This window comes from Nicotiana tabacum, chromosome 8 (assembly GCF_000715075.1).
Source record: "Nicotiana tabacum cultivar K326 chromosome 8, ASM71507v2, whole genome shotgun sequence".
Classification (NCBI taxonomy): domain Eukaryota; kingdom Viridiplantae; phylum Streptophyta; class Magnoliopsida; order Solanales; family Solanaceae; genus Nicotiana; species Nicotiana tabacum.
The window spans coordinates 12,681,775-12,694,846 of NC_134087.1; the positions used below are offsets into that span (position 1 = coordinate 12,681,775).

The 13,072-nt window shown below is 36.0% G+C and overlaps 2 protein-coding genes across 3 annotated transcripts; one reads left to right on the top strand and one right to left on the bottom strand.

The window, feature by feature from the left end:
* Positions 1 to 2,142: 2,142 nt before the first annotated feature.
* LOC107822294 (uncharacterized) lies at positions 2,143 to 7,186 on the top strand. 2 transcript variants are annotated; one of them, XM_016648826.2, is made up of 13 exons: positions 2,177 to 2,286; positions 3,189 to 3,265; positions 3,374 to 3,488; positions 3,596 to 3,820; positions 4,123 to 4,205; positions 4,297 to 4,397; positions 4,639 to 4,762; positions 4,855 to 5,009; positions 5,431 to 5,567; positions 5,669 to 5,839; positions 5,955 to 6,179; positions 6,347 to 6,580; positions 6,929 to 7,186. In XM_016648826.2, the coding sequence occupies exons 1-13, from the start codon at positions 2,284 to 2,286 to the stop codon at positions 7,067 to 7,069; spliced, it is 1,791 nt and encodes a 596-aa protein (XP_016504312.1). In that variant the 5' UTR covers positions 2,177 to 2,283; the 3' UTR covers positions 7,070 to 7,186. The 2 variants fall into 2 exon arrangements, with proteins under 2 accessions (XP_075075081.1, XP_016504312.1); XM_075218980.1 differs by lacking the exon at positions 3,189 to 3,265 and having other exon boundaries at positions 2,143 to 2,286.
* Positions 7,187 to 7,485: 299 nt separating this feature from the next.
* LOC107822295 (calnexin homolog) lies at positions 7,486 to 11,793 on the bottom strand. Its single transcript, XM_016648829.2, has 6 exons — positions 11,610 to 11,793; positions 11,406 to 11,475; positions 8,366 to 9,489; positions 8,198 to 8,269; positions 8,000 to 8,119; positions 7,486 to 7,868 (listed from the first exon to the last, which is right to left on the bottom strand). The coding sequence occupies exons 1-6, from the start codon at positions 11,700 to 11,702 to the stop codon at positions 7,728 to 7,730; spliced, it is 1,620 nt and encodes a 539-aa protein (XP_016504315.1). The 5' UTR covers positions 11,703 to 11,793; the 3' UTR covers positions 7,486 to 7,727.
* Positions 11,794 to 13,072: the final 1,279 nt, after the last annotated feature.

The following is a 13,072-nucleotide window of genomic DNA, read 5'->3' on the forward strand; positions in this document are numbered from 1 at the left end:
GTTTTTTAATATAGACGAAAAATTAATAAAAAAATATTATTTGAGTAGAAAAATAATTCAAATATAATATAAAAATATATTATCGTGGGGTATTTTTTTTCTCAATTTCAACTCTTTATACAGTCCATTTAATATTACTTTTTTTTATTTCTTTTTTTTGATATTGGACATTATGGAGTAGTAATGTATTGCCAATACAGAGGACTCTTATGAAATTAACTTTATTAAACCTTCCTACATATTTTTAATAAGAATTTAATAGATAGAATTTATTAATTTTTAAATCTTAAATTTTAAAAATTAGTATAGAAGGTATTGTAGTAAAAAAAAATAGGTTATTGCAATAATGTCCTTTTTGTACGAGTTTTTCCATTTAATAATTTAGGGCTATTTTGTATATTGATATTGTATTTATGCTTTTGTAATAATATAGGCTCTCTTTTTTCTAAATGGATTTGGACAATATAATACATTTTCAAATTAAATTAGTAATAGAATTCTTAAGAAGTATATCCTGAAAGTAATGGGATTACATGACTAAAAATATTTACTTGTTTAATTTTATATGAATTAGACAGCCGAAAGTAAATATACTAATAGGATTCCTAAAGGTAATCATATAGAATTCCTAACGTGTAGTATTATGTCCTAAAATTAATAGGATTATAATGCTAATATCTAGAATTCCGGTTATGTTATTTTATTATGAGTTATTATGCTTAATATTATAAGGTTATTTTTGTAAACCGACATTATTCATGCTTTTATAATAATATATAGATTAATAATGTAAGTGACCTTATTAACCTTAATTTGTTTATTGAAAATACAATAAATACTCCTAGGCTCTTTACTTCAAGGGCAGCTTTGAAAAAAAAATAATCCTTTCTTGATATTTGAAAAAATCAAATACTGTCAGCCCAAAAAAAAGGCCACAAAATCAAATAAAGTGAACCGGAGGGAGTAATACTTTTTATTTTATGGTATCATAAATATTTCGTATAAATTATTAAAATATCAATAAATGTTAGATTTTCAAGTCATAATTATAAAAGTTTGATACTAAGAACTTAAAAATTAAATTATAAATTCATCTCCACAAAAAGTTACACCAATTCTTCCATGAAGGACTTCAATGAAGCAAAGATTTTTTGAGTTCCCGTTTATCGTATCGACCGACCCAGACCCCGTACTTGTCCCCGATGAAAGTCAGGATGAAACTTGCTTTCATTCAAAACCAACTCACTCTAAGAAAAGGAGAGTTATGCGAGGGTGAAGCTAGTATTCGTTTGCGTGTTCGGTCGAATCCAGTAGTTTTAGTTCAAAATCATGTATTTGTTTTAAAAATTTATTAAATTATATACAAATTATTAATTTAGAACCTAATAATTTAAAATGACTAAAATTTTGAACTCACAAATTTTAAACCGTGCCTCCGCCTATGTAAATATGCATATATAATCATTTACAGCTTGTTTGGATGGTTGTTACATATTGTATTGTATCGTATTGTTACTTTAAATACGATGTTTGTTTTGGTTGTTACTTAAATTTTATTGTATCGTATTCCGCCGTTTCGTAACGACGAAATGTGCCACTTTATGTAACGACCGATTTGGTGTGGCTGCGTCGTTATCTTGTCTTTTTCTCTTATCTCACCCTTCATTATTATTATAATTATATAATTTTATTTTATTATTTACCATACCTTTTTATATAATAAATTTACCACATATCATAATTTTTCTTTATAATATTACAAATTTATTTCATATTGCTGGTGCGTGATATTATGAAATAACGACAAAAAATACAATTTATCCAAATATTATATTTATCAAATAATACAGTATAATACAATACAATCTCATACTATACATTATGAAAAGTGTAACAACCATCCAAACAATCTGTTAGGAATAGTAGGTTTATCCCCACTGCGAGCATAAGCTTTTTAGATTAAAATATTATAGAATTGGTTATACTAAACATTGAAATGGAAGTGAAATTTTAGAAATTGTAGCCAGCACCGCAAGAGCAGACGTACGAAACCACACAAAGGAGGTTACTGCAGACCTCGTCCTCATGACTAATTACGTGGCAACCTGCTAATGTGACATTTGTCACTTGCTACCCACGTTGCCACCATCTTTCTTGCCATTAACCACATTCCTCGGACTGTTTCTCGTCTCTACATTTTGTTATGTTAAACAGCAACGTAACTCCAATTTCTTCATCATTATTCCCATTAGAATATTGGGTTTTGCCTGCATTTCTACAAATATGGTACACTCTCAACTCCTCTTCCTTTATTATCCTCTTGCTTAATCAAGAATTGCATGCGTTTCTGCTATTTCTTTTTGTATTTTGTTACTTATTTAGATTGGTACAGTAGTTTTGACTCGTTTTAATGATACTTGATAATGTACTCATGAGTACTACAATTTACAATGTATCATTTCAAGTTACTATGGATTTTCTTGTTTAATTTCCATTGCAAGCTTGCAGTCATTATTTCCTCTATGCATTTAGTAGCTTGTGGGAGGGGTAATTGGTAAAATTGATGTCATGTGACCAGGTATCCACGGGTTCGACCCGCTCCCTGCAGAAATGCAGGTAACGCTGCGTACAACAGACCCACAAGGGTCCGGCCCTTCCCGAGACCCCGCATAGCCGGAGCTTGGTGCACCGGGCTGTCTATATTATACAATCTATTATTTGACATTACTATGGATTTTCTTGTTTACATTATTTCCTCTATGCATTTAGTACCTAGCTTGTGGAAGGGGAGCTTAGCGTAATTGATAAAGTTGATGCCATGTGACCAGGAGGCCACGACTCAAGGGTTTGAGCCGTGAAAACAGCCTCTTGCAGAAAAGGCTGCGTACAATAGACCATTGTGGCCCAGCCCTTCCCTGACCTCGCGCATACCGGGAGCATAGTGCACCGGGCGGCCTATATTGTACAATCTGTCATTTGAAGTTACTATGGACTTTCTTGTTTAATTTCCATTGCAAGCTTGCAGTCATTGTTTCCTCTATGCATTTTGTAGCTTGTGGATAACATAGTAAGGGAACTACTGAATTATATTTTAGAACTGTAAGAATGGAACAGCAAACTAGAAAGTGAAAAGGTAAATAAAGATCTAGTGTCTGGTCTCTTTCTTCAAACTAACATTTGCAAAGCAGGTCAGAATTTATAGAAAGTTATGCAAATTCTTACCAAAGAGCACCTGGGGTTATTATTCCCGGGACCTTACGTCAAGGTAGTACATTCAAATCTGCATTAAATCAATGATAAAGTTAGTTGCCTCTATTAAATACTACGTTGCTATAGTTTCTGTTTGATAATCTGTAGTCATTAATCAGGACAGTGGGAAGTTGGGTCCAAAAAATTGCGGGGAACACTTGGAACAGGCCAAAAATAATTTTCCAGTATGTAAATGTGGATTTGATATGTTGGATACTGGCTTTTTCAATGACTGTAAGGTACTGTGACAGTGTTAATAAGTTCACTTTAAACGTTTCGTTACTACTATTGTCGTTCAACGGAAACTAAGTATGGCCATTTGTTTTGGGTGCTCATTCTTTTTCAGAAGCTTGAAATACAAAAGGGTGCACAAGATTTTAACATTCCTATAATAAGAAGCAACAGGAAGTTAGTTGCTACTGAAAATGGAGGTCTACGTAACCCTTCTCCTTTAGTTTTCAATTCTTCATGGGATGCGAAAGAAGTAAAGCAAGGAACAGACAAGTTCAATTACCCTGTATACTCTGGTATTCAAAGGCCAAAAAATGATGAGGATATTGCTTTTATGAGTGTAAGTGCACCCCATTAGTCCCTTTAACTTGTACTATAATTAATTATCCCGGGATTAGTTATTTTGGGATTTTTATCCCACCCTCTCATACGGATTAAAAAAACACTACAATTCCTGGATAACTAATCTCTGGATTAGTTATACCGTGATTTTATCCCGACTAAACATGGGTAAACTCATTTCAAATTTAATCTCAGGATTAATTATCCCTTATCCTTCGTACCAAACGAGCAAGGAAATATGTTGTACCAATGTATGTCGTTTTTATTTTATTATTGATACATGGTATGCTGTTATATCAGATTCTTGAACTTGGGCAACTTCTAAAGGAAAAATTAATTACATCAGCGGAGCTAACTGGAATATTTTTGGACAGATTAAAAAGGTATGGTGAATGCTTTCCTTCCTGTAATCTGCTTTGTTTGTTATTGAATAATTTGATTCTCAAAATGATGTGCTATTCCGGAGCTTCACAGGTATGGTCCTGTCCTTGAATCCGTTATCACAATTACTGAAGAATTAGCATATCAACAAGCAAAAGAGGCTGATCAACTGCTTTCAAAAGGCAAATATTTGGGTAACGTTCCTCCTTCCTCTCTTCCCCTTGACCCTTTTCCTTTCTTGTATGCCCTTGCTGCTATTAGCATTTTACCTACTATTAACATCCTCCATTGTTTTCCATTATATTCCAGCACGTCTCATCTAAGAAATGAATCCTCCCGGTTTTGATCTTAATTAGAAAAACTTCATATACAATTAGCTTTCTCTGAATTTTCTCGAAGGGACTAGATACATTTATTTGATTCTGCTCTTTATAGGTCCTCTTCAAGGGATTCCGTATGGTCTGAAGGACATTATTGTAGTACCAAACTATCCCACAACATGGGGTTCCAAATCTTTCAAAGATCAAGTTCTTGATCTCGAAGCTTGGGTTTATAAGAGGTATTGACAAATTAATGAATGTAGAGGCCTCGTTCACTAGCTACCATATCTTGCACACGTGTCTCTATAACTTATAGATATGGTTGATGCAGGCTGAAATCTGCTGGTGCTGTTCTTATTGCAAAATTAGTCGCTGGTTCTTTGGCATATGATGATATCTGGTTTGGCGGTAGAACAAGAAACCCATGGAATATGGAAGAATTTTCTACTGGTTCATCGGCAGGACCAGCTTCCTGCACCTCAGCAGGTATATCGAGATATTAAGCTATTCCTAATAAGTGTTTTGATGGAGATAAGCCTATCTTCCGTTGTGGCAAATATGGTACTACTTCTTCTGCTAAATACCTACATCTGTTTGTGTATCTGCACGGTCGAAAGAATGGACTTGAACTAACATTTAGTCATTCAGTGATCCAAATGAATAGAATTTAAAAGATCTTATGTACTGTGCCTAATCCTGAAATCGGTTCAACAAATATGACCAACAACGAGGAAAACTATGTGCAATAGGTAAATGGTGATGAGCAATATCAGTCCGCCCATAAACTTTGTGTTTGTGTATGTAATCCTCCATCAAGACTTAGAATGGCGGTTCCCGCCCGTTCGTGTTAATTTGCTTATTAGTAGGCGAAGTATATTCTTTTGACAATGGTGTCTTTGTGTTGCAGGTATAGTTCCTTTTGCAGTTGGTTCAGAAACTGTTGGGTCGATTACCTACCCAGCTGCTAGGTGTGGTGTTACTGCATTGCGGCCCACTTTTGGAGCTGTTGGTCGTACTGGAGTTATGAGCATATCTGAAAGCTTGGTACCATATCTCTTCCACAAACACAGAATTTGATCCCATTTCGTATGCATTTTATCTTTTATTATAGCAGCACTGACACTTAAATCTGGCTGTTCTATTAGGACAAACTAGGACCATTTTGTAGAAGTGCAGCAGATTGTGTTGTTGTTCTCGATGCCATCCGGGGAAAGGACCCAGATGATCTTTCATCCAGAGACATCGCGTTAGTTGATCCATTTTCAGTTGATATCACAAAACTCACTGTAGGGTATCTTGAGGACGCTGACAAGGAAGTAAGTGACTTTTTTTCATTACCAGAAATTTCACCATGACTCATTCTGTAATTCAATCCGTTTCTTCATCTTCTGTGAGTGCCAGGATTAGACTGTTTAATTATGTCAATGACAGGTTGTTAATGTACTTCAATCAAAGGGAGTAAAGATGGTTCCGTTTGATCTGAAATATACTGTTGACAGTGCTCAAGGTATTGTCAACTTCACTATGGATGTTGACATGCTGGCGCACTTTGATGAGTGGCAACGCTCAAACAAGGATGATGAATTTGAAGCTGAAGACCAATGGCCTCTTGAACTTCGCCGTGCCCGTGTAATAACTGCTGTAGACTATATTCAGGTATATGTCTTGATCTTAGAAAACATTTCTCAAGGTGTTAAAACACTTTGGCTTTGGATAAAGTCTGATCCACTTTGCAGTTATTGTTCAGACATTAACAGATTAATATTTGTATGTGGAATCAAATATTTTGTTAAGCGTTAAAAGAATGAAGTTATACTTCACAGGCACAGAGAGCTAGAAGCAAATTGATTCAGGAAGTCAGAGAAAGCTTCAAAGTTGACGCATTTATTGGAGATGCAACTGATTGGGAGAAAGTTTGTGTGGGCAATCTCGTGGGTATGCCAGTAGTAGTGGTTCCAATAGGATTTAAGAAGATACCGAATGCTCCAACTGATGATACTCGCAGGAGGACAACAATCACTACAGGCATTTACGCTCCTCCTGACTGTGACCATGTTGTAAGGCTCTAATTCTCTCGCTCATTTTTTGGGATTTGTAAGCGACACCTCTCACCAGTAGCAACTCTAGGATCATCTATATCTAGAGTTAAAGAGTGTTCAGACTGAGTGATTTTAGTAGTATATGTATGTATAGCATCGTTCGAACAGAAAGCAATATTGAACTCATAAAAAGCGCCCTAAAGCCATGTTTATTTGTCAACACTATTGACCTCCGATAAGTGTAGTTCTTTCTTGATATTGAGATGTTGTAGGCTTTTGGAATCTTAGCAAAAGCTTGATCATTTTGGAAGTCTGTTTTTTGCTAAGCAACCTCCATATTGATTTTGTGTTCCTTTTTACGCGCAGGCTTTAGCACTAGCAATGGCTTATCAGTCAGTCACCAATCATCATAAGCAGCATCCTCCAATTGATAATATTGGGCCGAACGATTCGATTCCAAACCCACCGACATCCATGATACCCGCAAGACAACTACGTGGTTATTGATCTCCATGGGGCTGCAGCCATCACTTTGCATCGTTTAACTTATTATTGAAGATGTATACCACTAGTTGTAATAGTTACAATTGGGAGAAAAATACTTTTCTTCTACTTGTTTCGCTAGACGAGAGATTCGGGGGCAGGGTCTTTCTTTCTGTTATATTGGTTCCATTCTGTTTAACCTTTCAATAGTTTATGGTTTGGACTTTGACATAAGAAATCTCTCTTTCACAAAACTAACTACTAGAATCCATTTTGCTGCTTGTGTTAATCAATTTTCTGTTAGTCGTAGCTACTGCTATGCTCTAAGGCTGTTGGAAGTAAAAGAAGAGACTATGAATCATAAAGACATCAAAAAAGGGTAAGTCAAAATCCAGCAAGACTTGAATGAACTTGAACAAAAGAATCTATGACGGCCTATATAAGCAACTTGAACAGGATTCTTTTAATTCAAAAACTATGGAAGAATACCCTAGTTATATGGATCTGTCTCATTGTACATTGTCACACATTGCCTATTCCGAGGGAAAAAAACATAAAATTTTGGGTAAATGCTTGCTGGCCTGGCCATTAGGTAAAGCAGGAGGGGAGAAGTAAAAGAACAGCATAGCACCTAACTCAAACATGTAAGCCTTTCTAGCACTCACTACTTCTTCGCCCATCACTAATTATCACGTCTCGTCCTTCTACGAGGAGCAGCAGTAGCATCCTCATTCTGCTCATCTTTCTCCTCTGTAGCTCCTTGGCTGTTAGAAGTGGATGCCTCGGCACCATCACTTCTCTTAGGCTCTTCAGTAGCTCTTGCCTGCACAAGCAAGTAGGTTTCTTTTATCAAACATACCCAACAAACATGAAACCAGGTGTGATATTTCTTTCTTTTCCTATTTCTTTTGAACAAAGGGATGGGAGGAAAGCTGAGGCTGTGTTCGGACTTACAGGTTGCTGCTTCTTTCCACCAAAGGTGAGTTTCAAGAGAACTGTGAAGATGATAACTATGATTGAAATGACAACACCAACTGTGAGATTAGGCTGTGTCTCGGCCTTCTCAAGAAGATCCTACAAGACAAATCTATGCATTAGCCACACATACAAAAATGAAACATGCAACATCAGAACACCGGGTCATTCACTCACCAGTACTTTGGACTTGTGTTCACCCAACAATGGGATGTCAGCCACCTTGTAGAGGAGATCAAATACCATTTTCTGCAAAGTGTTCCAATATATCTCAAGTCGAGTGATGAAATAAAACGATAAGACAAGAACGATGGAATGTATGGTGAAGAAAGTATAATCAATTACCTGGAATCCTTTGAGACCACCAGAGGTCGTTGCTTCCTCAGCCTTCTGTTTCTCTTTCTCTACATCAAATTTGGGCTTCCAAGCAGTCTTCCTGTATGATTCTGCAACTTTCTCATCACTGGCTATCAAGATATTGTCAAACAATATACCATCTTGCATTGTCCAAATTTCAATGCCAATTGCTGCAATAGGCTCAAAATTTGGCCTGTCCAGTTCGAAATAGTTAGGATTTGGAATATCCCTTGGCTTCCAAATACCCTTGTAATTGGGATTGTCAATCAATGGAGCATGCCATTTTCCCTTGTAAGCTGGATTCCTCTTCATTGGTCTTCTCCACTCCCCACATCCAGGGCCCTCGGCACACTTCGGGTTATCAATTTTTGGAGCCTCCCATTCACCATCTTCCTCATCAACCCAATCTTCAGGCTTTGTTGCCTCAGGATCATCGATCTCTTCAGGCTCGTCATCCAACCATCCCTCGGGCTTCTCAGCTTCCTCATCTTCAATCTCCATTGGTGCATCCTCGTCCCAATCATCAGGTTTCTTAGCATCTGGGTCTGGGATCTTTTCCCTCTCATCCCAGTCCTCGGGCTTCTTATCTTCTGGATCTGGAATCGTCTGTGCAGGAATGAGAGATGGCTCAAAATCATCCTCTGAAAGAAAGCTAGCCTTCTTCTTCTCTTCCCCGTCAATCAAGATCAGCAACTCATTGTCCGGTTTCAGCACAGCAGTGTAGACATGGGTTAGTTTGTCAGAAGGTACAGATGGTGGAAAATTAAGGTGGTGCTCGATGTACTCCCCACTCTTAGGATTCTTGTGTTTCAAGATGAAGTGAACCTTGTTTGTGGCTCCACATCTATCTGGTCCAAACATTATAGTATAGGGAGACTCATTGTTGAATTCCTTAGGAATCCAACCTGCCTCCTGGGGCCGGAGGTATTTAAGATAAGCACCACCACATTCAAGTCCATCCTGGAGGCGAACTTCATATTGAAGAACCACAGTTCCATCTTTGAGGTCGACAACATCATCAAGCTCCTTGACAATAGCATATTTCCTTGCCTTCTCACTCACAAGAAGCCCATGGTCATCATGCCCTTCACTCTTGGCATGTTTCCACACACCTGAGACACAATTACAACTAAAAATGAACTCTTGAAACTTTAACAATCAAAGCATTGTAGGCATAAGGACATCGCACAAGGATACAAGAAACACTCTGCAGAAAAAATTTATTTTTAACAATCAAGGATTGACTTAGCATTATAGAAGAGACATTGCACAAGGGTATAAGACACTCTACTGTGAGATTTATTTTACAGCAATTGTGAAAAAGAATCAAGTAATTCTATTAATGCGTCAGAACAAATGAATTTCAGGCCATATCTGTCCCTGGGAACACAGCTCTGCAGCATATACATAAAGTATTTCAACTCTAAAACAGGGTTCAAAATTTGGCAGGGTGCAAATATATAATACACCATCATAGAAATTAATGGATTTGAATGATAAAATATGCTTAATGTACTACACAAAGCATCTTTATCACTCTTTTTTTTTGTGAACTAGGACATCTTTATCGCTTTCTTTGCCTTGATTTTGTAGGTATAGACTGATGCTATCACAAACAACACAATAAAGACATGTATTGAATGTCCCTCCATTTGTTTTAGCTATATAATCATTATAAACATTCCTATACGGTATTTTGGTATTTATATGTCATTACCCCACCCTCAGGATGCCTCACCCCAAGAAACGAAGTTTTATAAGCTGAGTCCTTGGACAATTCTTTTTCTTTCTAATAAAAATAAAAATAAAAATAATAATGCATTAGCCATAGAGTTGCAGTAACTACTTCTTGAAATGCGAGTTCAACCCACCAATCTTACATACAAATTCATGAATGATAACATGAATCTGAAGGAGATTCGCCAAGAAACAAGCAACACTGTATTACAAAATTTGATGAGTCGATCACAGCAGGAAGAGCTAACAACAATAACAACAACAACAACAACCCAGTATAATCCCACTTAGTGGGGTCTGGGGAGGGTAGTGTGTACGCAGACCTTACCCCTACCCTAGGGTAGAGAGACTGTTTTCAAATAGACCCCCGGCATCCTTCCCTCCAAGAACCCACCTTGCTCTTGGGGAAACTCGAACTCACAACCTCTCGGTTGGAAGTGGGGTTGCTTACCATCAGAGCAACCCCTCTTGTCCAGTAGGAAGAGCTAACATATACGAATATAGAAGACAGCAGTATAAAGCACTACGGTAATTCATTAAATTATTCATAATGCTGCGTCAGGTACCTTAATTCTATTAAACTGAAAATGAATTTTTCCACAAGACAACACTCAACAGATGCATCCCGTCACCATCCTAAAATGCATTCATCCACGAAATTCAAAATTATCATTTCAATTTTAAACATGAGTTTAGCAATGAGTACCCTCCCCCTCACCAAAAAACAAAAAAAAAGGAACAGTGCATCCGTCACATTATTATATTTCATTTCGTATTATAGTTTCACTGTATACACTTTCATAACTTTCGACAGTACAAATTCCAAATTTTAAGCTTTGGTGTGAATGTCTTAGTAGGCGTTTGGACATAAGAATTGTAAAATTGAAAAAAAATGGTGAAAAAAAATTTCAAGTGAAAATGAAGTGAAAATGGTATTTGAAATTTAGACTTGTGTTTGGACATAAATTTCAGATTGGGTTTTTTTGAAACTTGTGAGTGATTTAAGTGAATTTTGAAAAACAGCTTTTTGCGGTTTTTCAAATTTTCAAAAATGCATCTTCAAGAAAAATTGAAAATTTTACGAACAAACAACAGAAAGAGAAAACTTCAGCCCGGACCGATTTCGAAAAAAAGTGAAATCTTTTTGGAAAAATCTTCCATCAAATTTTATGTCCAAACGGGCACTAATCAATTCAAGTTTTCAACAACTAGAATCTTCCATTATGCTAAATAAGATATACACAAGTCAAATCCAAAGGAATACCTAACAGATCCAGACAGAAAAGCTTACCATTATACTCCTCTTTCTCAGACACAATCCAACGCCCATCAAATGCCTCATCGAACGACTCGTAAAATTTCTATAATCACCAAACGAAAAAAAACAACTAATTCTCAGCCAACATATATATGTATTCGTTAAAATATGATCTAGTAAATACGCTATTGCCAAACAAACATGTAACATACACTTAAGTAAAGATATTTATCTTACCACATCTGAAGAGGCGTAGAGTTGAGAGACGAAGCAACCGGCCAATAGCAACAGCGCATATCGCGTCCACATCCTCCGGCTCCGCTCCTCCATATCCAAATATGGTGCAAAGAGAGAATTAGATCTAGAAACCGGAGAAAAACAGAGTGAAATTTTGTAGAGCAAGATCTTCAGATAGTAGCATAAATAGATCTTGAGTCCCAGAAAAAATACTAAAATATTCAGATCTTGAGAAATGTGGCGTCGAGTTGTTGTAGCCAATTACTTTGTGCCACGTGAAGTGGACCAATTAACATTCGCCACGTCGTTTGAACCGGGGACTTTGCAGCGGAAGTTGACTCTACGGTTGGGATTGTTTCGTGGCATTGATCCAAATAATTTTAATTTTGTTCGTATAAATCTTCAATTTATTATTAAAAGAATGTTCTTTAACCTTGGAAAAAGTTTTACACTTCGATTTGGTTTGTGGCTCTTAAGTTTTCTTTAGAATTTAAGTTGACAGAGTAAAAGCATTTCATATACCATCATACGTCTCTATAATAGTATTCTTATATAACAATCATTCACTATATATATCATCTATAATAACACTTTACTATATCAGCCAAAAAATATTGGAACGAACGAAATTGTCATAAAGAAGTTTGACTATAATAATTTCAGAAGATTCAATTATGAATTTTTTGCAAAATTATTTTTAAGATACAAGGAGAGATGTTTGATGGAACGACTTTAAAAATTGACGTAGAATTCGGAATCCCAACTGATCTAATTCATTTTTATTTCTTCTAATGTTATAAAATTGATAATGATGGACAAAAACTTTAGCTTCAAGAAAATAAAAACTCTCTCATAATGTGTTATTTCATTAGTACTTATTATAGCGTGCCATCTACTTCTTTAACTTTAATCAAACATAGTGTATTTTCAATTGCATTATTATCTAACTTGCCTTGTAATTTTTCTTTTTGATAGTTTTTTTTTTCTTCTATCGACGTGCCTCAAACAACATATAGTCTTTACCCTAGTATGACATCTTTGGGATGCAATATGTATAAAAATATGGGCTTGGCAGTGATCTTTAGCGGAATGGAATCCTTGTTGGGCTTTAATGCTACTCGTTGACTCTCATTACAGCAACATATTGGTCAAAATAGCATTGATTGTAATTGAAAAATAATCAGTAAAGTCACTAAAAATAACTACTATTTTATGCAAAAATAAAATTTGAACAAAACTACATTAGCTAAAACACGAAAAGTACCAGTTGTTTACCTGTAAAACAGTACAGTTGAATTTGTTATGTGGTTTATAGACAAGCAAACTGATTTGATCCAAAAAGTATAATAAGCAAGATTAAATTCATCTGTACTGTTTTACAGGTAAACAACTGGAACTTTTCGTGTTTTAGCTAATGTTGTTTACCTGTAAAACAGTACAGATGAATTTGTTATGTGGTTTAT

Coding starts and splice junctions, on each gene's coding strand:
- LOC107822294 (XM_075218980.1), top strand. CDS start 2,204: ATGTTAAACAGCAACGTAACTCCAATTTCTTCATCATTATTCCCATTA. Junction 3,489..3,595: donor GCTTTTTCAATGACTGTAAG/GTACTGTGACAG, acceptor ATTCTTTTTCAG/AAGCTTGAAATACAAAAGGG. Junction 4,206..4,296: donor TTTTTGGACAGATTAAAAAG/GTATGGTGAATG, acceptor GGAGCTTCACAG/GTATGGTCCTGTCCTTGAAT.
- LOC107822295 (XM_016648829.2), bottom strand. CDS start 11,702: ATGGAGGAGCGGAGCCGGAGGATGTGGACGCGATATGCGCTGTTGCTA. Junction 9,490..11,405: donor TGAGAAAGAGGAGTATAATG/GTAAGCTTTTCT, acceptor ATTGTGTCTCAG/GTGTGTGGAAACATGCCAAG. Junction 7,869..7,999: donor GTGGAAAGAAGCAGCAACCT/GTAAGTCCGAAC, acceptor TTGCTTGTGCAG/GCAAGAGCTACTGAAGAGCC.